The sequence below is a fragment of the Accipiter gentilis genome, chromosome 29 (genome assembly GCF_929443795.1).
Source record: "Accipiter gentilis chromosome 29, bAccGen1.1, whole genome shotgun sequence".
Lineage (NCBI taxonomy): Eukaryota > Metazoa > Chordata > Aves > Accipitriformes > Accipitridae > Astur > Astur gentilis.
Window position 1 is genome coordinate 19,090,700 of NC_064908.1, and position 26,508 is coordinate 19,117,207.

General features: G+C 50.0%; 1 protein-coding gene across 13 annotated transcripts in view; it reads left to right on the plus strand.

The window, feature by feature from the left end:
* Positions 1 to 26,508, plus strand: part of DAB2IP (DAB2 interacting protein) — a 210,694-nt gene that overhangs the window by 147,516 nt on the left and 36,670 nt on the right. For 9 of the 13 annotated variants that reach the window (XM_049832022.1, XM_049832026.1, XM_049832021.1 and 6 more), the window contains 3 exons: positions 15,374 to 15,527; positions 22,544 to 22,642; positions 24,870 to 25,424. In XM_049832022.1, the coding sequence (XP_049687979.1) occupies positions 15,374 to 15,527; positions 22,544 to 22,642; positions 24,870 to 25,424 (808 nt within the window). Of the gene's footprint in view, positions 1 to 5,126; positions 5,606 to 6,809; positions 6,885 to 7,152; positions 7,238 to 7,602; positions 7,672 to 15,373; positions 15,528 to 22,543; positions 22,643 to 24,869; positions 25,425 to 26,508 lie in introns of those variants that run through there. The other 4 variants (XM_049832027.1, XM_049832028.1, XM_049832033.1 and 1 more) reach the window with 4 other exon arrangements.

Genomic DNA, 26,508 nt, shown 5'->3' on the forward strand with positions numbered 1-26,508 from the left:
AGGACCGTACCGCGTTGACAGCAATGGCTCTGCAGCCCCTTCCCCTCCGGGCTGGCAGCCTCGCTCCGCAGTCCCCTCCGCAGGATCCGTGCAAGGTGAGGGCTGAGGACAGGGACAAGGGACTGCCCTTCAGCGAGGCAGGAGCAACATAAGCCCCTGGAAGCTCAGCAGCATCGCTGACGGGGCTCAGACGGAGCGAAGGGGAGGCCGTAGGTCCGCAGCTCCCTGAGTGAACGGTCAGCAGCAAAGCTGACGTGCTGCTGATCGTCTTCTTTTAATTAATATGTTATTCAGCCAGGTTGAGAGACTTTGTACTTCTGAGGTCTGATTTAGATTTGCAAAGCTTGTTGCCACAATGGCCGGCTTTGTCCTGCAGGTACCAAAAGGCTCTGTATGAACACATTCGTATTCATAAACACATTCAGAGTCCAATACACTTACCGTGGCTTTGATAATAGCCTGTCCCTCCCTTCCCTGGAGAGTGCCATCCTGACTACATTTTGAAATCACAAACCATGACTCTCATTTAAAGTAGAAGAGCCTGGGGTTTCATCTTTGGGAAGCGACATCCTATCCTCAGTCCTATGTAACCGTAACTAGCTCTTAACAGACCCCAGCAACTTTCACAGATTCACTGGTGTAACAGCCTGTGTCCGCAGCTGGGAAACTGAGGCACAAAAAGGCAGAGTGACCGCACCAGCCCTGTGTAAAAAAAGACAAAGCCTTTTTTTTCAGGCTGTACTTCCTCTAGGTATCACTGTGATACTTTATCAGCTCTTGCTATACAGAGATTTATATGAAATCATTTCTATTCCATTGAAGTAATTTTCAGAGATTAATTTTTTAGGGTATTAGCATTGATTCCTGAGTGCATGCGCCCTCCTCCTCCCGCCAGCAGTCTATATCCAGGGAGAGCTGCATTGTCTGAGTTGGAGGAAAGCTCACTTGCCCTAATTTATTGAAAAAATTAATTTTAGATTTAAAATGGGGCTGTCATTTATGAACCCCGTTCAATCTGTTCTTCACTCCTGAGTCTTCCCTCTGACCTTTTCCATATCTTAAATCCTCTGGGCTGTACGCTGTGTTCATTAGTTAAACTTTCAGAAGGGAGCAGCAGGTGTGGGTTGTGGATAAGGACTGCATGCAAGCTTGGCTCTGTGCTTATCCATGTACCTCTGGCAGGCTGCGGCTGTAATTTAATTTAGGGCAGTGCCAGGATTTGGACTTTTAAAGAGTTTTTCACAGTTTGTAAGTTTTAATAACAATTTTTACATCAGCTCTGGAAGTAGCTGCCCCTGGCATTGCATGAAGTATGCAGTAATGATACTTGCACTTTAGAAAATGAGCTGGAGAACTGGTGCAGTGCACCCCGGTACTGCAAAGTTTAATTCCTGATCAGGGCGTCTGGAACAGTAAGAGCCAGCCTGGCCACAGAGGATCGAGGGTCCCAGCCAGGGTTGCTGGGGCTGAGCTGGGCTCAGGGCTGTACCGCACGCTGCTCGGGGAAAACCAAACGGGTCGTCCCTGGAAATGGGTTATCCCCATGAGTCAGAAAAGAGATATGGAGAGACCACTAAAAACCAGTGAGGTGATCTTTAAAAATATCTTTCCTTTTGCTGCCTGTATGTTGGGGGGGATAGATGGGGACTGCAGTCAGGATTTGCAAGCTTTCATGTGCCGACGGCTTTTCCTGAAGTCCCATTCTGTCAGGCATCACTGCGCGGATTCTGCAGGCAGATACGTCTTACTACTTGGGGATTTGGGGATGTTTTCAGTATGGATGTGGCTGTTTGTGGAGGTACTGTGGTTCCTGTGCCAGTATTACCGATTTCTGTTGGTAGCTGGCTGCGGAGAGCACCCCAGAAGGGAAAGCCCCAGGCTGTCGGGAGAAGGGGGCTCGTAGCTACCTCCAGCATCTGTGCCTGCGAGATAAGCCCAGGGACGGTGCTAACGGGCTGGGAGCGCGCACCCGCTCAGGCACTGGCTCTGCCTTCAGCGTTCCTTAGCGTGCTCTAATTTCCCTTTACCTTGTCAGCATACGCTCAGGTGCTGCGTACAACGCTGCAAAAATACGCTGCGTCTTCCAAGGGCTTCTGTCTCCTAAAACATGCCGGAGGCAGAGGAGATCGGGGGGTAGTGTGTGCGCTCCCTGGGATGGATTGCCTACAGTTACAGCTCTGAAAGCCATAGAAAAATCACCGACTTCATCAGTGTGAATCTCTCATTCCATCTGAAAAGAAGGTTCCCATGAGAAGGATGTGCTTTATATCCCTAAAAGACACTAAAATCTATCTGGCTAGAAGGCAGATAGCAATTGGAAGAAATTAGCTGTATATCCTGGTGCCATCTCTGAATAAAATACACACAATCAAAACAAACTTTAAAATGCTTTGAGCTTTTCTTGGTGGTTTGTTTTGGGGTTTTTTTAAGGAAGAGTTCAGCAGCAGCAAAGGAACATTTTCCTAACTTCATTCTGATTATAAACTTTTCATTGATTGGATGTTGGTTTTTAAGAACATCATTTTGTTTAAGAACATCATTCACTCTCTGAAGTCAGCTATTACCTATTAAACTGAAGCTGTTATGTATGCCAATATCGTTAGACAGAAGGACAAATCAAAACAAACTGTACTTTAGATGCTAAAACATATATTTGTGTTTGTCAGGCTCAAAGTCATATGCCAATGGTACCCCTGTGTAGTTTAGATTTGAAATTCAAAACTTGACTCCTGCAAATGCTTCTTGGCTCAAACTGCCATTGAATGTTAAGTAGTGTCTCTGAAGCGAGACTAATAGCACAAAATGATACTGAATGTTTGCAGGAATGGGACCTCACAAAAAGGTTTATAAAAATCTGCTGCTAATAACAATGTTACATTTTAAATAAAACCTCTAGAAAAGATGAGTGGCATCTCAGTAAAGACAGGCTTCCTGTTGATGGGGATTACATTCCTAGAGGAGAGTCTAATGCTTGTTCAGGACAGCAGAAAAGTGAAGCTAATTACAAGCAGAAAGAGAAATTGGTTGGTCCAGATCCACTGTCTAGCCGCTATGAAATACGGCGTAAAAGGCAGCATTAGTCAGAGGTTAAAAATTCTTTCAGTGTAAATACTATTTGATACGGTGCCTGATTTTTCAGAAGCGCTAGATGTGAATTCTGCTACGTTGCTGCAGCTTGGCTTTTGTGAACATCGAGTACATTTTAATAAAGCAGGTGAAGAAATCTTTTCATAATCTCTTAGTTTAATCTGGCCACTGTTCCTGTATTCTGCAAGGCCTGGGTAATTTTTGTGCCCTTCAACCTCAGATTACCTTTTTGCTGAAATTGAACTGAAGGACAGAATAAACAAACACAACCACAGTCAAGGTTACGGGCTGCTGAGCTGTAGTTCTCGAGCACGCGGTGGCTACTGTGTGAATATGAAGTTTGATGGAGGAACGTTGGGAGTGCTGAGAGTCCATTTAACGGTATCTGCAGTGAAATCCATACGTTGCTTGACGGTGCCATAGGTTGTGGTACATCCGTTGAAGAGTTCTTCAGCAGAGCTCCACAAAAATGACTGTGCCCACGCCAGTGCTTGAGCAGCAACCCAGTAACAGCCAGCCCCTTGTGCAATTACATGTCTTTTAATGTTAATTATGCTGAAATAAGGGATTGTTCGAACTTTCCAAAATAAGTGCTTTTTAGGACATTGACAGGCATTTTGATTTTAACTGTAAATTTGGAGTAAATCTGGGTAATCACAGTCCCTTCCACTTCTAACCCTTCAAGGTTATTGGGGAAATCGTTTTTTTCCCAGTGATAGACAACATGGTCATGAAGCGCTGGCTTCACAGTCACTAAAAAGTGACTACAGATAATACAAATAGTAATCACCGAGCCTAACTGTGAATGGAAGACTTACTCTAATAACCCACTGAAGGTACTATTTTACCTGCCCTCTGACAAAGCACAGCGGCTTTCCTTTCACAAACGCTATTTCTTAAACAGTGAGTGGGGTGGGTGGGTGCCGGGATTCCATAAGGAACAGGAGGTGCAAATGCGAAGGAGGGGTAGAGGTCGCGTACAGTGCCCCGGGGAGGATGCCGGCATTGGCAATGATGATAATAACTCTGACCGCATTGCACACCTGCGTATCGCCCTCCGAACAGAGCCGCCTGTCGGGAGAACGACCGTCTGCAGGGAACCACCACCTTGTTTAGATGAGGAATGAGGAACAAGCCTGCTTTAAGGAAGCCGGGAAAAACCCTGGCTTGGAATAAAATTAGCTGAGACTTTGACGTACAGACTTCTTCTTGGTGGTGGTAATGCTCAGCGCGGCAGTATTTAAACATTGAGTCAACGGAGTGCGGTTTCTTCGCTGCCTGGCACTCCCTGGGGAGGGGGAAAGAGCAGTCCTTGAGGGCCTGGTCTGCAAAGTTTTAGCTTCTGTATCTCCCGAGCTACGCAAGGATATTCAGTCCAGAGGCCATGGGGAGGGAGGGGGAATGAATGACCCATACATACAAGAAGTTCAAACGTTTTAGACACCAACCCAAGTACAGCGTGGTCGATGCGGCAGCCTGCTGGGCCAAGGGCATGGCAGCACGTTACTTTTGGGAAACACGTTTGTCGTTCGCGGAGGTGAGAGCGTGAAGAATGAATGTGCAGCGGGACAGTGCCACAGAACACCTGGGGGCTCCAAGTTCGAGCGTTACTTCATCTCCTGACGCCTGGCTCGTGTGCCAGTCCTGCACAGACCAACTGTCTAGAATTTCAGGTGTGGGACAGGGGAAATTCAACTGGGCAGCTCCCAGCAACCAGACCTCTTTCGCTGGGTCGTGTTGGTCTTCTTCCTTGTCATCTGGTAGCAGCAGCGGAGCTGTGCTGGGTCCTTACGTCAGCTGGAGCTGCCACAGTTCCCAGCGTATCTGGCTTCCTGCTGGAACGCAGGCCAAAAGCACATGCTTGTTTGGTTTGGTACTTCCTTCCAGATCGTCCTAATAATGTGTCTGAATGTGCAACAGAAAATATTCCAGTGCTCGGCTGCAGAGGGGACCGGGATTCTCTCTTCCCCTGCTGCCTTCAGTCTGCTCCACTTTCCACCCACTGCAAGCGCGAGGGCTCGTTCCAAAGTTCAGGTTCTGCGTTTTTGTGCCTTGCCAGAAAGATAAAAGGGTTGGTAAAACTGTAACTTGACCTTAGCGTTTCGCCGCAGCGAGGGAGATAAGGTGCTGAAGGAAATACGGAGAGCAAAACACTGATGGCTCTGGGAAAGGGGGCACCAGAAGGCAAAGGCTCCCCGGTGAGGACCCCAGTGCGCTCCTCGGGAGCTGCTGGTGAGCCCGGCTCGCAGGCGGGAATGGCCGCGGATTGCTGACGGGGATTTCAGCCTGGCGCGCGCCGTATCTTTGCTCTGCCACACAAAGGACCCCTGTGCTGCTGCTGCTGCAGATTTGAGAACGAAAAGGTTGACTGAAGCTGCCTGTTATTATTTTTGGCTACTCCAGCAATGTATCAAAAACCCGACGCTGGGTTGATGCTGGTGCCCTACTTTATAGAAGCCCTGAAAAGCAGATCGAGGACAGCGAGCTTGTCTCTCTGCATGGCATCTGCCAGCAAAGGGTGAGAAAACTTCAAACCGCTGGCAGGGGAAATGGGGGGGGGGAGGCAAAAATGAGGCAAAAGACGCTAAATCCAGAGCACTGCTTGCAGACTGCGAGGGGAAAGGGTCTGCATGTGCTCCTCTAGGGAGGCAAGGTGGGAAATGCTCTGACTGGGGTGTTCTGCTACCAGCATGGCTGGTGAGCTGACGCCGTTGTCCCCCGGGCACGGTGGGGACCAGTTTACCCTGGAAGGAAGAAAAGGACCCCACTGGTCTTAGGTGACAGACAGCGCTCCTTATTATTCAAGTCCAGCAAAAATGCTGCCAGTCCTTCACGTTCTCTGGATCCTTTGGAGGTGAGAGGGGGTCATGCCCACCTACCTCTCCGGCTGAGGAGGAGAGGCACGTGAAAGAGGATGTGCGGGGAGTTAGTGTCGGAGCTGGGCAGAGAACCTACGCATTTTGACTCGTTTGTCAGCGCCGCGCACGGCGGTGCTGGCTGGAGGGACGGTCCGTCTGGGAATCCGGTTTGCGAGTCACTGGAGGAGGCGAGACTTGTGCCCGCTGCCTCGGGCACGACCTGCCCGTCTCCCAGTCTGAGACCTGCTTCCTTCCCCGCTGGCGTGGCGAAACCCTGAGCGTTCTTTTCAGTCAGGGATATTTACCTTTGTTCTCGCTTTCCCCTCCAACACTGACCAGCGTTTGCAGCGCAGGTGCCTGCTTTCTCCCCTGATCCGGAGCAGCCTTGCAAGAGCCGGAGGATTTATGATTTGCTGCAGACATGGACGGTAGCCTTTGAAAAGTGGAAAAGGAAGCAGCCATAAATAACAGGCAGGGGACAGTGCCATGTGGTGGTTTTTCATTTAGTAGATAGTCCTACTTTGTTCTTGATGAGTAATGGAGGCATTTGAATACGCCGCGATGACAGCAGCAGTCTGGCTCTGGGAACGTGTCGGCGTGGGCTGGGTGAGGATGGTGGCAATCAGGACAGTTGGACCATGCTGGGTAGCCTTCCCCTCCGTTCTCCACCGTCTCGCGTCCTCCTCCCGCGCTCACCCGCTGCTCCGGGCACCGCGTTCGGTGAGCCTGCACTTAAACAACCCCGAGCTGCGCCGGGGAGCCAGGCCGTGAGCACAGCACTTACCTGAGCCTCGCCGGGTGCCGGCTGGTTTTTTTGGGTTCTCATGCGGGATCGCTCCGTGCGTGACGGGTTGTCGGGGTGCGGATCATGGCTCACGCAGGTGCGGCCGGCTGCTGCTGCAGACGCTACTCCTTACTGTGGATTGCGCTGTTGCAAAGGTCAGTGACTCGGCTTTCCAAAATGGGAAAGGAATGTGCGTGTGCATCCCAGGGCAAGGACACCCGAGCGGGCGGCCTGGCGGCGGGCAGGCGGCCGCTTTCCTTCTCCCCTCCCCGGTACCGCCGAGCCGCAGGGCAGCCTCCGAGCCGAGCAGGAGGGAAGCGCTCAGGGGAGAAATGCCCTAGTGCGGTTTTTATTTTTTTGTGGTTTTTTTTTTGGTTGGTTTTTTTGTTTTTGTTTTTGTTTTTTTTTGCAAAAAATAAAGGCTGCTGGAGAAGTGGATTTCCCCGCGGTTTATCACAACAAAATGAAAGCGGCGGACGGACGCGGGACAGGCGGGCTTTACCGAGGGGTGAGCGGCTCCGCGACCGCGGAGGGCTGACGGTGCTGGGGGGGGCGTGGGGGGGGGGGCGGCCCCGCCGGGCAGCAGGGAACGCTGCTGGGCGGCAGCGGCGGGTCCCCGCCGGCCTTCGGGGAAGAGCCATCATCCTCCCGTCCCCGGAGCCGAGCCGGGGCTTCGTGCGGCTCCTCCGGGGCTGCGGCCGGCGAGCGGGGGGCGGCGGGCCCGGGGCGCTCTGCCCAGCTACAAGCGCAGCCAATCCGGCGGCCCACGGTAGCGGCAGCGGCGCGGTTGCCCGAGCGGGGCGGGGCGGCGGCGGCGGCGGCGGGGGCCGGGGACCGAGGCGGGGGGGGGGGGGGGGCGGCGGCCGGGCGGGCCCGCTCCGGTGCCGGCGGGAGCGCGGCATGGGCGAGGCGGAGCGGGGCGGCGGGAGCCGGACCCTGCGGGTGAGTGGCGGGGAGAGCGTGTGTGTACGTGAGCGTGTGTGTACGTGTGCGTGGGCCCGTGGGGTTCCTGCGCGTCCAAAGCAAAACTCCGCGCCTGCCGCCGCCATCTGGGGCCGGACCCGCACGGCGGCCGAGCGGCCCTGCTTGCCTCGGCGGGGCCGCTCGCCACCGGCGACGGCCGGTTGCGGAGCCCCGGGCGGGATGAGCGTGGGGATGGGGACGAGGAGGGGGGGGGGGGGGGAGGTCGCGCAGAGGAACCCACTGCGGCTGTTTGGCCCCGCCGCGGGGTGATGGCAGCCTGCCGCTCGGTTTCAGCCCCGGTCCTCGGTTAGGGGGTCGTTTATTTTTAGCAGTGATCCTGGGCGTGAAGGGTTTGTTTTCGGCGTTGTTGGTTAAAACGTCGTCGCTGACCGAGGCAGGCGCCCGTGGCCGGGCTCAGGAGCCGGGGTGTGGGAGATGGGGCTTGCGAGTTGGCTTTCCCCGTGGTTAATCCAGGAGGAGAGATCCTGCCTTGCTTTTTCTTTCTTGTCCGGGTTCTGCCTCCGGGCTTAGGTGAAGCAAAATTTCACTGATAAAAATCAAAACCTTTATCCCCACCCTCCCCTCCCACCCTGGAAGCTTGTGAGGCCCAGGTGCAGGTGGGGAGCTCCCCGTGTTTCTGTGGTGGGTGGTGGCAGGGGGCTGGGGGGGCTCTGGGTCACCCCTCGCAGCAGCCCGACCTCCTGGGTTTGCCTGTGCCTCCTTGGAGGTTCCCCAGGTGGTTTTGGGGGGGCTCTGCAGTCCCTCCTCGCTCCAGAAACTGGTGCTGGGGGAACGACTAGTTCTCAGGGCGGCGCTGGGGTTGGAACCCCAAGTCGGAGGGGTGGATCCGTGGCTGCTGTTTGCATCAGATGTCCACGGATAGGGCGCTGTTTATTTACGCTGGTTTAGGCTGATGTGATGAGGAAAGGTAATTTTTTTTCTATAAAGCGTCAATTTCTGTTGAAAGTGGGATGGTGGTGCCATTCCGCTCTTGAGAAAGAGGGAGAAGTTACTTCCTTAGCTTCCTAACAACATTTTTGATTATTGAGACTCAGGTGTATTTCTGATCACCTTTTGCTGCTTGCTCTTGACGCATTTTGCTTGCTTTTGCAGTTTCTCCCATCTTGCACGTTACAAATGCAGTCGGCGTCCTTGCTGGTTATACTGTGCTGGACTTTCAGGTTGTCACTGACAAACTTCGCAGTGGCACGTTGTTAAACGAACAAACACCCATGCTCAGGTGAATGTCATGCGTTAAAATTCAGGTTTGTTCTGGCAAAAACAACATTTGGAATCTGGTATGAGCTGACAGAGTCCTTTTGAATGTAATTAATTCTGCTGCCAGTTAAAACTGAGAACAGTCTGAAAACAAGGGCAGGCATTAATAAGTTTAATTACACGTCCTTTGTGTTGCTCGGCGAAGGTGTTGCGTTAGTGCGGGTAACATGTGACACCAGCTTCCCATCGGGAGTGGGCTGAGGGGTTTTTCCCAGCACCTGCTGCCCAGAGAGCCCCAAAGGCTCCAGAGCATCCACCTCCGCTTCAGCCCGCTGCGGCACTGCTGGGGCAGAGATCTGCAGCTGGCGTTCAGAAAACGGTGGGAGAAAGTTCAGGTTAGAACGTGGAGAAGGATAGGCTGCATGCTGGGACTTCATCCACGCGTCCTGTCCTACTGGAAAAAAATCATTCTCTCATCTTCTGGAAGCGAGCAAGTTCTCTTGGGCTGTTGTTCTTGGTTATTCCCATAACATCACTCTCATATTTATGTGTTAAATTGAAGCAGGATGAGGCATTGGGGAGGAACGGATGAGAACTCCCAGCAGTGGTCAGGAGGTTAGCGGGAAGTCAGCACCAGGCGGGGGGGTCACACAGGCACTGCTAATGAGGCAAGGAGAGGGCTCGGGGGAGAGCTGCTGTGTAGGAGACCCCAGTTTGCGTCTACTGCGGGAAGAAACGCAGCCATCGGACCAGTTGGGGCTCTGCAGAGAGCGTAGTCCCAGTTTGTAAGCAGGCTGCGAGCCTCAGGTGGGACAGCCTGCGTACAGCAGAGCTGCCCAGCGCCCGATTTTGCTGCCCCTGGTGAAGCTGGCAGAGGATGGCGTGTGATTTACTCCCCTCCGTGACTGCTAAAATCCTTCTCCCATCTGATGTTGCAAATCAATTTGGTGGAGTTGTCCACTTTGTTCTCAGTCATAACAAAACCTAATCCCCAGGCTGGAGACAGATTTAAATTCTGTCTATGCTGCACGTGAATCTCACGGTCTGTTCCGCTGCATTTGTGCATGTAGGACCTCCTGCAGCTGACGTGTGCTGGTAAGAGGGTAAGGACTGCCCTAAAGACCCTCTGCCCAGCTGGTCAGAGGAAAAAAAACTGCCAGCCCTTGAAAAGCTGTATGCAGGGAATGTTTCCTGACCAGGAGACGTGTCACAGAGTCAAACCTGTAATTTAGGAGATCAGATCTCTCTGACAGTGGGGAGGCATTCACATTGCAAAGGCCGACTCTACAGCTGGTATTAATGGGACATCTTCAGCTTAGTGCCTGGACTTCTTTCAAAATTCCCCTATCTGCTTGTGTTCTCTGAGTGGAACAGCAGGAGATTTAAGAAAGGCTCTTTATTTTTTTCCCTGTGCTTCAGTGTTACATTTTGTGTCTGCTCCATCCCTCTGCAGCTGCCCAGCCAGGTTCCCTGTTTGTTTCTGTCTCTCAAAAATATCAGGAAAATTTTCATCATAAAACCACAGAAGCAGCAGCCAGGTGGTTTCAGGCAGGTGAGTTTCTGAAATGAAAACCGATGGGGTTGCCCCTTTGAGGGCTTGTCTTCACAAGAAGGCAATTCTGGAAAAAGAGTGTATGAGTTTAAACACACAAGGCCTGTTCCAGAATAATTCTGTGTAGACAGGCCCTACGTTTTTTCCTTCCTTGCACCCTCGGCAGAGTATCTTTGTTCTTGAAAGAACATCGAGCCTGGACTCCTGGGCAGTCCCTTCAGTCGTTCTGCGGAGGTGCTGCCTGCGTGCTGCCGCTGCTGCCCGTGGATGGTCGCTGCCTCCTCTGCTCAAAATCCAGCCCTGAAGGTTGATGAGGAGAGAATGGATTGTCCCTCCATGCTTGTTTCCCTTTGTCCACAAAGTCTTCGCTGCAGTCCACAAGGTCCTGGTTAGACTAGGTGTGCTGTCACAGCCTGGTAATACTTGACGTCCCTAATTCTGGCTGCCTATGAAGGAAGCGGGCAGAGGGGGGTGGCATCCCTTCGCATGGTAATGTTTTATGACTTCTATTATTTAGAACAACAATCCTCTGTGATTGCTCTTGGGCAGTAAACCTCTTTCTTTAATAACCAGAGACTGGCTGCCTCTCTGTAGGACTCTCCAGGTCAGCGCCAGTAGCAGTAATGTTATTTCTCTTTAGAACTAATGTGGTCTTTTATGAGATTTTTCACCCCCTTCATTTCAACTGAACTTTAGGCGAGTAGAAAGGGATTAAGATAAGGCCTGTGGCAGAAAGAACTGAATGTGCTGTTTGGAAAGAGGGTTTCCCGCTGTGAGATGTCTCTGGGCAGCTGGCCGTTCCCACCATATTAAAACAAAGGTGTAGGAACTGAATTTGATCAGCTCATGTAAGCCGGGACGGGACCTGAAATATACAGCGAGTTATTACAGCAGGAGATTGGATGGCCCCACAGGCAGCGTTTTGAAAAGTGGTGGTAGAGAGATGAATTTGAACAAAGTGCCTCTGTCATCTTGGAAGCGTATGTATACAGTAAGCAAATGATGTTCCAGGAGAGTTTTCCCGTTAGGATGTTGGATGGCTAAGGAAGAGCACGAGTTTACAGGGACTCTGCTACCTCCGTCGCCGTGGATGCTGCTCGCTGCCCGCGCTGGGTGGAAGCAGGCAGAGCTGAGGAGTGTCCATCCATCTCCTGCTTCTGTCGCTGCTTCTGCCCCGGGGGCAGTGATGGACCGTTACACACTTTGGGGACGTCAGGTTGTTGGGGTCTCCTGGTAGAAACGTGCCTGCCTTCTCGGGAGGAAATTCTGGCAGCAGGTGGTGAGTCTCGGGGCAGAGCTGGAGGGAACCGAGACGAGTCTTCCCCAGCAGCTGGGGCACACCAGCACGGCCGCACCGGTGCCCCGTTTCAGGCTGAGTCCAGCCGTTGCATTGTGTGCTTAATACCGCTGCGCTTCTTCATCAGCAAGTGGATTTGTTGGGGGTTTTTTTAGCACTTGCCAGCCCTCACCCTGTAAACTGTCTTTGGATGAAGTCCTGCGGGTGTGTTGTGGCCTGATGCGGTACAAGGCAGAGACGTTATCGCTCCGAAGGCTTCACCGTAAAACACACGCGACGCCCAAACAGGGGGAACGCTGAGTGGTCCTTCCAGTAAGAAGAACGCCCTCACCCTCTGTGTCAGGGAAGCAGCTTTCGGCCTTAGCAGGACCTTTTTCTTACCGTTAATACAAAGGGAAGTCTGTGAGAGCTGTGACAGGGACTTGCAAACATCTTCCAGTAAATGGACTCCTGCTGCAAATGTCACGTTACTTACCAAAGGACGTGAGAAACGCTCTCTCCTCTGGAACAGGGTATTAAAATGAAAGGACCATGTGTCCTTTGAAGACTGGCGGTGTAGAGCCCTTCTTGCACTCCGGGGCGTTTGCAGGCCCCCGCGGACCGTGCCGGGCTGCCGCGGCTTAAGTGCCGCAGCATCAGGACCAGCTCTGGGGTGCTGGGGAGGGGATGGGGGCAGTTGCCCTGGGAGGAGGCTCTGCACAGGCAGCACTCATCCTGCTCTGACAGCGCTGCCTCTGGCGGAAAGATCTCTCGTCTCTTCTGCTGAGGTTTCAGACGAGAGTCTCTAATTAATGACATCTCCCCACTTGATACGCAGGCAGATGCTGAGCCTTTTAGGGCTGATTTGCGACCCGCAGCGCTGCCTCCGTACAGTGCAGCATCTGGTGAAAAATGTGTCTGTTACTGACCTGGGTTGGATCTGGTCAGCCGTTCAGGAGTAAAAGACGTCATGGGAGTGGGTCCTGCCGAGGCAAGAACCTGGCAAATAACCTCCTGCCTAAGAAAAGTCATGTTAATTTTAGGATTCCCAGGAGCGTACAGCAGAGTTTGGAGGGATATAAATACACATTTGCTGAATCTGATGAGAACATAATATGTCCTGAGAAGCTCCCCCTTGGTAATTCTTCGTATTGCACATCTGCACTCCCACCCATGGCCTTGCAGCTGCAGTAGTTTTAAATGAAAAATAGACTTGTTTTGTTTTAATTTTAACAAAAATTCTTAGGCCAGCATGAAGCAGTCCAGCTTGGTGATGTACATGTGTGCGTTACAGTGTGTAGCTGCTGAGCTGTGGGTTTAGATTATCAATTTTTGTGTTTGTCCGCACAAGAATGCAAGTCTCAGCTTGGTTACGTACCTTTTCTAATTTCATCTGTAAAATATGGAAGTAAGATTTGCCATAAATGCCTTGATTCTGGGCTTATCAGGGCTTGGTGAGCAGTCTGTATTGTCAGTTCTTGAGCTGCTGGATATTAGTTCTGCACTCAGCGTCCAGAGGTAACTCGATCTGTCTGCCTGTATTAAAGTTAATTTACAGTATCATTCAGAGGAAAAGGATATGGACCCTTTTCTGTGAAAATAGTGTAAAATTGCCACAAAGTACTGGGAAATGACTGTGCTCAGTTCCTAAAGATCAATTTATTCGCCATAGAGATGTGGGGAGAGTGGGCAGTTTAGAGAATCGCTAATGGGATAGAGAGCCTTTTGCTTCAAAGCCACGGCTTCTGATCCAGCACAGGGCTGTGCTAAGCCAGGGCTTTTAACATTTGAGGGCCGGTGGTTGTCCTTTAAGAAAAGATTGCGGTGTCGTCGTCTGTTTTTCTGCAGATGCCTTAACAGGTACCACCACAGCCGGTCCTGGCTGTCAGCCTCAGTAGGTGCAGGGAAGTGTCTGGGGACGGTGCTGTCGCGGAACCCTCGGGCAGTGTGTCCCCAGGCTCGTTATCCCGCCGTGCTGCTGGCGAGAAAGGGTGGCCTGCAGCTTTCAGACTCTCCATTTAGCATGCTCAGCTGGAGAACCCAGCTGTGGGCTGATCCGTTATCACCTGCGGGTTCATCCATGGCATGAATCTTAATGACAAATCTAGAGAAGCACCTGTTTATCTTCCGCTGCTGTTTATCCTAGAATCTCCTTTGGCTGTTTTCTAGATTCAGCTTGGCACGTGATTCACTGGAAGCTGTGACTTTTGCGTGCACTGTTGACATTTCTCTGTGTTTCGGGTGGTCAGCTTTACCAGAGTTTCTAGAGAATGACAAAACTCAACATATGCAGACAAAGCAGTCTGAGAGTATACTGGGAGCATTGTTGTTTCGCTCATAAAAGACCGTCCTGAGAATATCTCAAACTCCCCTTATTTCTGTCCTTCTGTGCCTTTGAAGAAGGCGGCATACTGTCTTTGTAGACAGAGGGACATGTGGTCTCTTTGGAAGACCCTAAAGTGCTTGCCAGAAGTTTTAAAGGTCAGAGTTGCCAGGATCAGAGCTTTTGTGAGCTGGCTGGCGTAGGAACGTTTTAAATGGTGCAGGCTATAGAGAAGGTAACTGCTCCCCTTGCTCTCAAGTTATTTTTGCCCTTGCCACTTTATGGTTTTGTTGTGTTTTCCCTGGGACTACCTAGCTAGCTGTCTTTTTTTTTTTTTTTTTTCCCCCCCTTGAGGTCTCTGGTTTTGCTTTAAGAGTTACAGCACCATTGATTGTATTGGCTGTCTCAAAAATGGTGTGCTGCTTGCTGTCTGTGGGCTCCCTGCTGCTAAATGCTGCCAGTGGGACTCCAGAGCATTTAGATCAATCGATAGGGCTATCATGGCCTTATTTTCCACACTGTCCCCATCCCAGGGATGTGTGTAACAATTGGAGAGAGCACACGAGCCCTTGGGTTATTGGTTACCGGAGTACGGATCCCAGACACCGGCTGCATCCGTGATCCAGATATGTGCCTTTGGATGGGGAGAAGGGTACCTGGCAGCGCCAGCGGCTCCCCAGGCACGCTCTGCGAGCAGTGAGCGAACGCGGCCGGGGTTTTAGAAGGATCTGCCATTAATTCCTCCCCATTCCCAGGTAACCTCCTTCTGTCGGTAGGGACTGGGTGCTGTGAAACAGCGTGAAATGACGTAGGATGCTAACGGAACGTCCCACACGCATGCAAACATGGTCCTGGGCCGGCAGTCGGTGCTCAGCGCCGCCAGAGCTCAGCACCGGGTGCTGTGGACCCAGCTGCGGTACTGACGAGCACAGTAGTTGGTGCTGGGGCCGGCCGGCCCTGATCCACTCGTACTGCAGCACACCTGGAAAGTCTCACACAGCAGGTGCGATGGCCGCTTAAAGACACACTTGGCCGCGCAGAGACCTGCAGTCTACAAACCTCTAATAACGTAGTCCTGACTGCATCGGAGTTTGGAAAAAACGTTTTTACTGAACATACAGCCTGTAATAGCGCCTGTAATGCTCACCAAATTATAAGTGGGACAACGTAGCAGTCCCTGCTATTCTGGGCCCTCAGTTATCTCATGGGAAAAAATTCCCAGGAATATTCTGCAGTTGTTGCTAACAGATGGACTAAATAATTTCTCTGGGAAGGAAAGCATCTACTGATACTGTTACGTTTTTTCCTCTAGATCCCATCTAATGCCGAGGCTGAAAGAATCGCGCTCCCACGAGTCTTTGCTCAGTCCCAGTAGTGCTGTTGAGGCTCTGGATCTCAGTATGGAGGAAGAAGTGGTCATCAAGCCAGTCCACAGTAGCATCCTGGGACAAGACTATTGCTTTGAGGTAAGGAGCCTTTCTGTCCGTCCCGGGGGCTGTTCGTGCCATGTGCTGGGGCTGACTGGGGAGCCAGGTGCGGGCTTGCATGTTGGGCTCTCGCTGTTATAAAACATTTCTGCTCTGAATTGCTACACAGAGACTTATTTCCTAGGCAGAAAATTATTCCCATCTTTCCAAGGAGGATCATACCCACAAAATCAGAGCAATGAGCTCTTTGACTTGTAACTGTTGTCGCAGCAGAGCTTGCTGCTGGCACAGGTGCTGAACTACTTAAGGCCGTGTATTAGCAGAGCATAAATTTGTAGTTTATGTTCATACAGATAGCGGAAAGTGCTAATCCCTACTCAGTCTTCACAAAGATGTTATATGTGGTCACAAAGATAGCCTACTGCTGTCAGTGGGAGTGTTGAGGACTTTTGTCTACAAAACCGAAGCTTCGCTTGTTGGGTAAATAGAAAATCTGTGAGTATTTCAGGGTTTTTTAACATCTGTTATGGCATGTGGTTAGGTCTGTACTAGCAGGAGGTAGTAGGACACGTACAAACCCGTCTGTAGTTGGGTAATTCAATGCAGTATGTCTTGGGAATCATTTCACCTGCATCATGGACGGCAAAGTATTATTGCTTATGGCAGTGGCTGGATATAGAACGGGGAAATGGTTTTCTTACGGTAATAAGGTAGTCGATACTCGTGTTTCTGTGAAGAGGAGGTAACCTGTTTGTACTTGGACGTAGAAGAGCGGATAAACGGTATATCCATGGTTGGATTGTACTGTAGGGGGTGATGGGACTGCAGGCTTTCCTTCGACGGGCAGTGCTAGGTGAAAACAGCCTTGTCAGTGTCCAAGAGGAGTCAGACTGGAGAGATGAAGATTTTTTCTCTTTACTGAAATTAGCACGCTTTGAAAGAAACGAGTTACAAGATCCATTTCTTAAAATATAAGCAGGTAACACAAAAACAGTCTTACACAAAATGGCCCCAAACATAAACTCTGAAGTGGGCTGAGGTATAAATTTTCCAGTGCTGTTCATTCTCTGTAGAATTGAGCAAGTGCGGCAGGTCAGGAGGAGAACAGTTTTGTAAATTATATGGCCTCTATTACATTCCACTCAAGAAAGATAAAATGAAGCTAGATGGAAAATAGATGTGACATCCATAATATAAGAGTTGTTTACCAATTCTGTTCAGCACACAAGAGCAGAGGAAGGGATATGAACAGTGCTTGTAGAAAGTTGACTGAGAGGGAAATTACATAAGTCATGCACTTGTAAGGAGGAAGAAAATTTTATTTTTAAGTGAGTTGGATAAAGAAGAGTCATACAGAAAAAAGGAACATGTTAATTGCTGTTCTGCAAATCCTGCAGAGGAAAGGAAGAATGCCAGAAAACAGGAGGGACATTGATTTGTAACTGACGGTTACTCATCAGCAAGCTCCAGCGGGAAGGACTGAGGTGAGAGCTAAATGGCATATTGTGTTAATGTGTTGGTCTTGTATCTCCAGAGAGCCTCTTTCAAATTCAGAGTGAGGTCAGCACTGAAATGAGTTTGCAGATCTCCCAGGATCCCTGGTGGATAGCGCGCGGTGACCACGATCCGCTGCGCGCTTCGGTACAACTGATGGAAGCAAAGGGTTAGCGTTGCCTTGGGGCCGCGCGGGGCCGGCGGGACGAGCCCGGGCCGTGCCTCGTGCCCGGGCAGAGGAGCAGCGTGGGATGGGATGGGATGGGATGGGCTGGGCGGCCCCTCCGGACCCCCGCCTGCATTGGCACAGACAGCTTTATCCCATGGTTCTCCGTGTCAGGCAGTAGTGAAAGCTGAAGGACAAAACCGCACGGGCGTCTTCTGCTCCTCAGTGCTTGACTGTTGCCTTCAGTTATCATTATGTCCTGAGGGTCCCGTCTACGGCCTGTGATCCCGAGTCCTTCAGCATTGCTTCGTCTGAAAGTTCGGGCAAGACTTGGCAAAGACTGCTGCCGCTCTTTAGTGGAAGCTCAGCAAAGAGCAGTAAAACCCGTGCTGGTTCCTGTGGCCTGGAACTGGGATAGCTCTGCGTGAAGTCCGCACGGGGCTGAAAGGAAGACTGAAGCTGATGGCCAAGCGCCATCACACTGCTGTGTCTGGGAACACTGAGGAGTGAGAAGCTCAGCTGATGTCCTGGAAAAGGAGCCCGTACCAAGAAACGTCGAGTGAGAAGTTACTGCCAGAGCCACGGAGGCAAGGGGGACCAAGACGTTTCCTGCACAGTGGATCGCGAAGGTGCTGTGGGTTGGTAAAGGTGCCTTGTCCCTGCGCTTTGAGGCTATCGTGGATCTGTTCTCCAGGGAGATCTGTCAGGAACGGCCAAGTTTGCTGTCCCAAATTGAGAAGCGAAGCGTTGCTGTTGTTGGGCAGTGCCAGCCTTAGACGGTTCTTAACTGCCTTCTCCTTGCGGTGGGGTGGTCGGGCAGTGGACGGTGCCTAGGGAGCTGCTTCCATCACCGGCTGGCTGGTGCCTGTTAGTTCTCAGTCGTGCGAGCTATGGCGTGCCACAGGTCCTCCTCCACCGGGCTGCAGCGGCAGCCTCGTGGCTCGGAGGACAAGATGGCAGGATTCGGCGTGGCTGCGGATGGAGTCGCGCTGAAGAGGGCAGGTTCAGAGAGGGAACTGGCAGCGCACCCGAACGGAGACAAAAGCGAGAGGTGCCAAAGCCATCTGCAGTGGAAAAAAACCAAGTGGCTCGTTTGGAGGCAGCTGACTGTATGAAGGTACAGTGCAATTGTTTCTCTCCTTTAGCTTGACTGACCTGCACTGAGACGTGCTGACGCTGACTGCTCCGCTCTGCTCCCCCTCCGCTGGGTTCTGCCGGGGGTAAGGAGAGTCAGCAGTAACGCAGGGCATTTTCAAATGCCGCATTTGGCTTTTTCTGCTTATTTAGTTCTATGAAACTTGCTTTTTTTTGACTTGCTGAGTACTTGGCAGTTGGTATTTACTTGTTTTCTTCATTGATTTTTTTTTTAAAAAAGTTACTCAACATCATCTTCTTTCTCCTTATAAGACTCCTCAGTCAGCATAATTGTCTAGTGCCACTGCATATGCTGCGTGTGCTAAATATACAGTGGGCATCTTAGTCCAGTGTAAAGGAGACTCGGAGTCCAGTCTCCCAGAGCCTATTCCTGGCTCTGCTATTTGTGGGGTGCTGCTGACTCGGGCCGGGCAGGGGAGTTAGGGCTGAAGAGCTCGGTTACTGTCCTGGCAGACCAAAATCTTGTCCTGTTGCACAGCTCGTGTCTGGGCTGTCGCAGGACATAGCTGGGGGGTGTGGAGCAGGAGAAATTAAAACTGTAGTGGCTCCAATACAACTGAAACCATGTCGCCTCATCCTGGCCTTGCCTGAGCAAGGGAGAATTTTAACGGAGCTAAATTTAACTTCACTAAATGCAGTCCAGCTGTGCAAATGTTCGCCGTTGCTCGCGCGGCCCTTCAGACAGCCTGAGCTGCCGTCACGGGTCTGCGGGGCCAGCCCAGGCAGCGCTGGTTTGCCCTTCTGCACTTGGTTATGGTGGTATTTACCAGCTGGAGCCTTAACTTTTCCTCGTAAAATCTTGCAAACACGTTGAGTGAAGCAGCTTCAGTAACTCAGTTATCATCTACTGTTGATACTCCAGTGAGGTTCCTTCAAGTGTACTTTGAGGAACCCATGCTGTACCTAAGACGTTCTTAAGATGACAAGTTTTTATCTGACTTAAGAGATCACCCATCCGAGGACTGTGGGTAATGAATGTGAATAAGTAACATTTTAGAAATTAATGAGTTTTATTAATTGAGTTTATCCTGTACATGAATAGTATTCTAGCAGATCCAAAATCTTGATGAGACCAGAATACTCTCTTTATCAAAATAATTAATACCTCATGAAGAGCATTAATACCATATGATGTTTAAGTCAGAGCTCAAAGCTGGGATATTATTGCAGATCTGGGGAAAATTACATTTTTGGTCACACATGGTAGATATGACCTTCAACTTCCATCAGCATCAGATCAAGAGGGCTTCATATCTGACACATGAGGATTTTTCCCTTCTCTCACTTAAGGATGACAGTTACAGTTTTTTTAGGTTTTGAGTGATTAGTTAATTGGTAATTGTTTGGGAATTGAATCATAAATTTTACCATGATAACTCAATGGTAATATGTTGACTTAAGTGTGGCAAGAAAATATATTAGATATTCAACCTAACCGATAGCTGGTAAAAAGCTGACATTTAATTAACAGATTAAATAGAAGGACAGCTAAATTGAATGATATTTATTTGGGTATGAGTCCTCTAGGCAGCTGTGGGATCCATGTGTGTCACCAAGGAGAACTTCTCTTTAAGAGAGCATCTTTCAGCAGCAAAGAAGTCATAATTCTCTTTTATGGAAGAGCTTCCAAGTTTCCTACCAAGTTCTCTAGATCTGAGAACATTGTTTTCAAATGCATTTGTACATGAAACTCCCATCAAAACGAGAGAGCCAAACAAAAAGCTGGGTGAGCAATGGCCTTTGAGGCAATGGACTAATGGTATAGTTTACTGAAAGGTGTATTTGACCTATTCCACCTTTATTAACTGATTTCTAAGCGATCGGTGGGGACTTAATTTTGTGGACCATAGTCAGAATGTCAGTGAGTGGCTTTTTCCCACTGTGTGGTACAGAAACCCAGCCATAACAGCTGCCGGGCAGTGGGGCTGTACCAGGGGTGTCAGGACTTTGATGTTTTGGACTTGAACATGGATGATTTTGAGTCTTTTGCAGCTGAATTAGACGGGCCAGATAAGACAGGGCTCAAGTTCTGAATTGTTAGGTTCTTGTCTGAGGGACGGTTTTGAAGCCTTAGAAATTTACATCGATCGAGCAACTGGGGAGCTATCTGAAGCAGTGCTCATTTGCTGTGCATCTTCCGTGTTACTTCACTGTAAGTTCTCTTCTTAAAAACTGTTGCTAAGTGGTACTTCTGGGATCTTTGTATTTTTACTTCTGTGTTAAGACGGTACAGCACCATGCCAACAGCAATTCAGCCACGCGTGGCTTCTCTTTAGCTGTCATTACCAGTCAGGTGTATGGCTGTGCTCAGCTTGAATGCTGTTGCAGGAACTCTTACTGAGGAAAGGATCAAGATTCAATGTCCTCTGACAGAGCAAGGTGTAGGGACCACACGCTGTGGACACAGTCTTGTATCTCTTGTGCCACCAGAAGTCCGTTTATGAAGGTTCAGGGATGGAGGTTCGCACGAGCGTTTGCAGCACCAAACAGGAGGTGAAGCAGGCCAGGTTTGTAATGGGAAACTTTGAAGAAGCTTGAAATACACTGAATTGTGAAAGGATGCTGCAAATATCATACTACTGTGCCTACTAATATGGAGTCTTCTTTTCTTGGAAATAGAAGATAACTTGTGCTCAGGAGAATATATAGTTTTACAGGACAGAGGATAAAAGCATATAAGGACAGGGAAGAGTGTCTGTCTGAAGGAGACATCTTCTGAGTTATCAAAGGTTGGAAGATTTCTTGCATTTGCTGTGTAAAGACAGGATAGGCCTCTTCTCATTTTGTCCTGGTTAGAAGATGTCTGTGTTCAAAGGAAGGGATGCATTCAACTCATCACTGAGGTTAGCTAATGACACATCTTAGCAAGTGCCAGCTCTGCTGTAAGAACAGCCTAGGCTTCTGGGAGATACATGAAATTAAAGGAGATTGTGTCTCCCAGAAGCAGATAACCCAGTGTGCAGTGTGTAAACACGAACGCTGTGAGATGATAAAGTACTCAGAAATCATTCTGCAGCTTGAGACTGGCGGAAATGAAGCTCAGAGGGGAGTTATTTAAAGTACTAGCCAGGTCCGTTTGGCCTGCAGGCAGAGATCTACATAAAGAATATTACTGGACATCACCAGAAGCTGTGAATGCAAAGAAGGGCAGAGCAGCTGGCGGAGGGCTTTATGGGCAGTGCAGAGTTCTGGTACCGTGGTCATGGGCTGTCAGCTTGCCAGCGGGGCCCGGAGGAGATAGCGGCTTGAGGAATATGTGTATGTGAGAAGACGCAGAGAACCGTTGGCCTTTTAGACCTTGGCTCAATAGTGGATGCCAGGGAAGCTTGGTGTGGTGAACAGGAAAAAATGTTTGGTGCCTGTTATCCTGGGGCTGCTGGGCAGGAGTTGCTTCGGTGAGCTCTCGACAGGGTTGAGTTTTTTTGTGGTAGCCGGGATGTGATGAGGAATGAAGGGCATCTGCACCGCTGGAAGCGTCGCTGCTGCAAGCGTCCTTCTTCAAAACCTGGCTGTGAAATCCCGATGGCCAGAGAAGGTCACGCAGATACTGCAGAAAGATCCCCTGGAGTGATACTGGAAGCGTGAGAGGCGAGAGGAGGGCTCAGCAGCACTTCACCGGCCATCTCCCGGTCCGGGAGCCCCAGCCTGGTTCCCCCCAGCTGGGGACTGGGTGCTGTGAGCACAGTGGTGCCTCTGGCCGGGCTGTGAGCTGCTGCTCGTACTGACGCCAGGAGTGGGGTGTGCATACTTGTCCCCATGTTCTTCACAGCATGGTCTTCAGAAGCAACAGGACACAAAGGGGGAAGGTAGGAAACCAGCCGTACCGGGTCTGACGTTCTGCTGAAATCAAGGAGTGGGTTGTCGCTATCACAAGCTTTGGGCTGAGTCTGGAGGAATGCCAAGTGGTTGCAATTTATCTTTAGTTCGTCTAAGGATTTGCACTCTCTCAGTTATGGAACTTGGTGGTTTCAAGTGTCACATGCATGGGGCCCATTATCTGGTGTTTTCTGGTGTGGAAGAAGAGAAGTAATTGGAATTTGCTTCCATGATTATTTCTGTGACATAGAGAGTTGCCCTGTTTTTCCGCTAGCCTTAGGGGCTGTTGCTTCATGCTTGGGTAAAGCTGTTTACTTAAAAAAAAAGAAAAAATCCAGTAGCATCTTTCCTAACTCCCCCTCTCCCCCCAAATCACAGTCTGCAGTGTGCTGGTCAAGACATAATCCTGTTCCTTTCCCTGTAGGTGACGACTTCATCAGGAAGTAAGTGCTTCTCGTGTCGTTCTGCAGCAGAGCGAGATAAATGGATGGAAAACCTGCGGCGTGCCGTGCACCCAAATAAGGTAGTGGCTTTGAGGAATTGCCTCTGTTATAGTTCAGTTCCTCGTTATTACATTTTATAGCCCACTGCATAGTAGCAGCAGGGGACGTATTGTCATTTTAGTGAGTAAGTGTAACTGTGGGTCAGGCTTTTTCCATATTGCTTTCTTCCACAATTATATTTACAGGCAAGTGCCAATTATTTCTTCCCCTCTTTTCTCAGCTCATGCTGCTTCAGCTGTTGCTAAGAATTGATCAGACTTGAAGAATCTTCAGTCTTGCTCTGTCACTGATGATACTTGCTACTTACGTAGGACTTCCCACCTCCCAAAAGCTCTGGGACAGATGTCGGGTAGCTGCCAGCGAAGCTATAAGACTGAGTAGTCTAAAGAGTTCACATATCACACTTCCTGACTCTGGTAGTACTTGCAGTGTCTGCTTTAGTGATGGAGAAACTCAGGTGCCCATCACAGCGAGTTCTCCGAGGCGATAGTGGAACGTAGCTCTCCCTCCTCCAGTCATTTGAGGTGGGAAAGTCATCCCTTCTGGGATCTACAGAAACAAATCCTTCTCTTCACTAGAACACAGGGACACCCGATACGCGGTTTTATGGCCCACTGAGACTAAGTACATCCTAAAATAAAATCTACAGCTGCTTCTCCCTCTCTGCACTGGAGTTAGCTAACAAAGATTGATCAGGACTAATCAGCTGCAGGATTTCACAACTGATGAGCTCAATCAACAAGTCTTTTTCTGCTGATCAGAGAAGACGCAAATGATGGGATCCTGTGACTTCATTCCTGGCATCAGAGCCACATAGCCGTGCACACAAGTTAGGTCCCGGCCTGGCGGGTTGCTAAAGGAGCCCTCTGTGGCGGAGTTTATTGTTCCCAGTGCGGTGCCAAATGTCAGTATAAAAGATTTCCTTCAATATCAGAACAGGAGCAGCGGAGGGGAGAGGTGGACTTCTGCCTCTAGCACCGTGTTCCAGTATGTGGAGTTCAATGACGCCGGTGCTTTCTGAGTGCAGCAGCCTGGTAGTAATGATCTGAAAGAGCTGTGTAAGGTTTGCGTGGTCACACTTACCATGAGAAAAGTCCTGGGAATGTGAATTGGGGCTGGGGACGGCACTATGGGTTTGAGACGCAGCATTCAGTGGAAATTCATTTGGAAGTGTGCCCTCATCTCAAAACATGCCATTAACTGATGGCTAACTTTCCATCTTTGTTTGAGTTCATAGACAATAACCTCTCAGTATCTGACTTGATATTTCTGTCAGGCATTCAGTGTTCTTTTATAGTTCCTGTGTGTACTTCCTGAACCTACAGTACCCCATTGTGGACTTCCAGCAGAAATGTTCCTGCCCAGACTCCTAGGCTGAGCAGAATAAGCCGTGGTTGATGTTTCAGTGAGAGGTTTCCAAGCAAAACAGGTTAATGCAGAATCCCTAGCAGCAGTTCAGCTGCGAGTGCTTTACTTTTCAAGTCACTCCTGCAACAAATGCCCCTGGATGTTCTTCCAGGATGAGGTCAGCATCACTGGGGAGCTCTTAAAGATCCACAGAATCCTTTGCTCCGTTATTGTTTAAAAGAAATCCAAGCCAAATTTCTATTTCTGAATTGTAGTCGGTCTCCCGTGGAACTCAGTCTGTCTCCCATAATTCCTCTCGATGTTGTAGTTGGGTGCTCTGGACTTCTGCCCTAAAATATCGTGAGATTTTGTAAATGCTTCTTTCCCTGCCAGAGGTGGTTGCGTTCCAGCCATGGATGAGGTGATTGCTGGGTGTGCATTCACATCCCTTTATTGTTGCTCTGTTACAGTAAAGAAAATATACTCCAGTGCTGCTGTAAAGCAGCCGTACTAAAAAAGGAGGTGGTTGTGAGATACCTGGAACATAGCTTCTGTTATGCAAAAGCCATTAATGATCAGTGAGGTTCTTTTGGTTTCTTCTGAGGCCCTCTTGGCAGTGAATGGGAAATGGCACATTTATGATTTGGAGGGGTTTTATCTTCCTTGTTCCGTATATTAATTGGCACCAACAGACATGGAGAGCACGGTGATATTTGGAAAATTAACATAAGTAGTGTTATTATGCAAATTCCTGAGAGCCAGTATTTCCTTAAAATAAAATGTAATTAAGCCTCTGCTCATTTAGCACATCCGAAATAATTAACTCATATCTCCAGTTTTGTTGTGCTTGGCTTTGTGGGTTTTTTTATTGACCTTTTTTTCTTTGCATCTTTTTTTCAGGACAACAGCAGAAGGGTAGAGAATATGTTAAAGTTATGGATTATTGAAGCCAAGGACCTGCCAGCTAAGAAAAAGTACTTGTGTGAATTATGCCTAGATGACGTTCTTTATGCACGAACTACCTGTAAATTGAAAACTGATAATGTATTTTGGGGGGAGCACTTTGAATTTAATAACCTCCCATCGCTCAAAAACATTACGGTGCACTTGTACAAAGAGACTGACAAGAAGAAAAAGAAGGACAAGACCAATTTCATTGGGCAAGTGAACATCCCCGTCAGCTCTGTCACAGGCCGGCAGTTTGTAGAGAAGTGGTACCCGGTGGTCAGCCCCAACCCCGGTAAGGGCAAATCCCCGGGGCCCATGATCCGCATCAAGTCACGCTACCAGAGTATGAGCATTCTTCCCATGGAGATGTACAAAGAGTTTGCCGAGTACATCACTAACAATTACATGGTGCTGTGCTCGGTGCTGGAGCCCTCGCTGAGCGTGAAGAACAAAGAGGAGATGGCGTCTGCGCTGGTGCACATCCTGCAGAGTACAGGCAAGGCCAAGGTAAGACCCTTCGTCATCCGTCCCATCAGAGACCATCAGGAGCAGACTCCCCTGCTGGGTTTTGGAAATCACCGCATCAGTTGGGCTTCAGGCTTAGCCATCATTAATACGTTCTAATTTTGCTTTTAATTACAAACAACTTGCTAGCATGTGCAGTGTGAATTGCTTAATTAGCAAAGAGGTTGGTAGGACCACAAGATACCAACTGAGTCATTTTTCTCTCCTTCTGGAGGCTCAGGGGCCAGGCTCTTACTTTATAAACAGGCACAAACGTGAAAGTAAGCAAGAAGGCAGTTTTCGGGGATGAAATGTTAGCAATGCTGGCTTAAGCTAAGCAGGCTGTGTGTGCCGGGTATTCCTGTGGGAACCCAGCAGGTTCCTCGCTCCATTCCCTCCCTGGCACCGTGCTGCTGCTCTGAGCACCCAGCACGACGGGATCCGAACGGGAGTGAACAGCCTCTTGAGAATTTCAGAGCAAAGTCCGCCTGCGGGCATGCGTCTCTCTGAATCAGCTCTCAGTCTTCAGGGTCTGTTCCGATGCTTTTGGAAGGGAGGTGTGGGGGTGGGCAGCAGCGTGGGAAAGCCCAGGGGTCCTGAGTGCTCCCGGGGCAGTGCTTGTCGGGGAGTTGATGAGTGGTGGAAGTTCAGGTTTTGTGGACCGCTTTGTCTGAACATCCTTCATGGTTGGGAATCCCTCGCCAGGTCTGGGGAAGAAGCAGGCCAGGAGGAGGCAGAGGGTGGGATTTTCTCCTGGTTGTGATCTGTGAGGGTACAGGGTGAGCAGAGCTGGAAACCCCCTTACTGGAGAGCACAGGCAAGCGCTGAGGTCCCCAGGTGGCACGGCAGAGCCATGGAGGGCAGTGCCACTGTCAGGACTGCAGGAGTTAAAGCGTCAGCATTTTTCTCTGTTAACATCTCCCTAAACTCTGCAGGGGGGAGCTGGGGAAGAGCAAGATTTCCAAAGCTTTTGAAGTGCTGAGGAGACATGAGCTGCTCACCTGAGCGGGAATCGCAAGGCTCTGCTTCCTCTGCAGCTGCCTCTGCTGCCCGGGACCGTGGCAGGGTTTGTGGATTAGATTTAGTT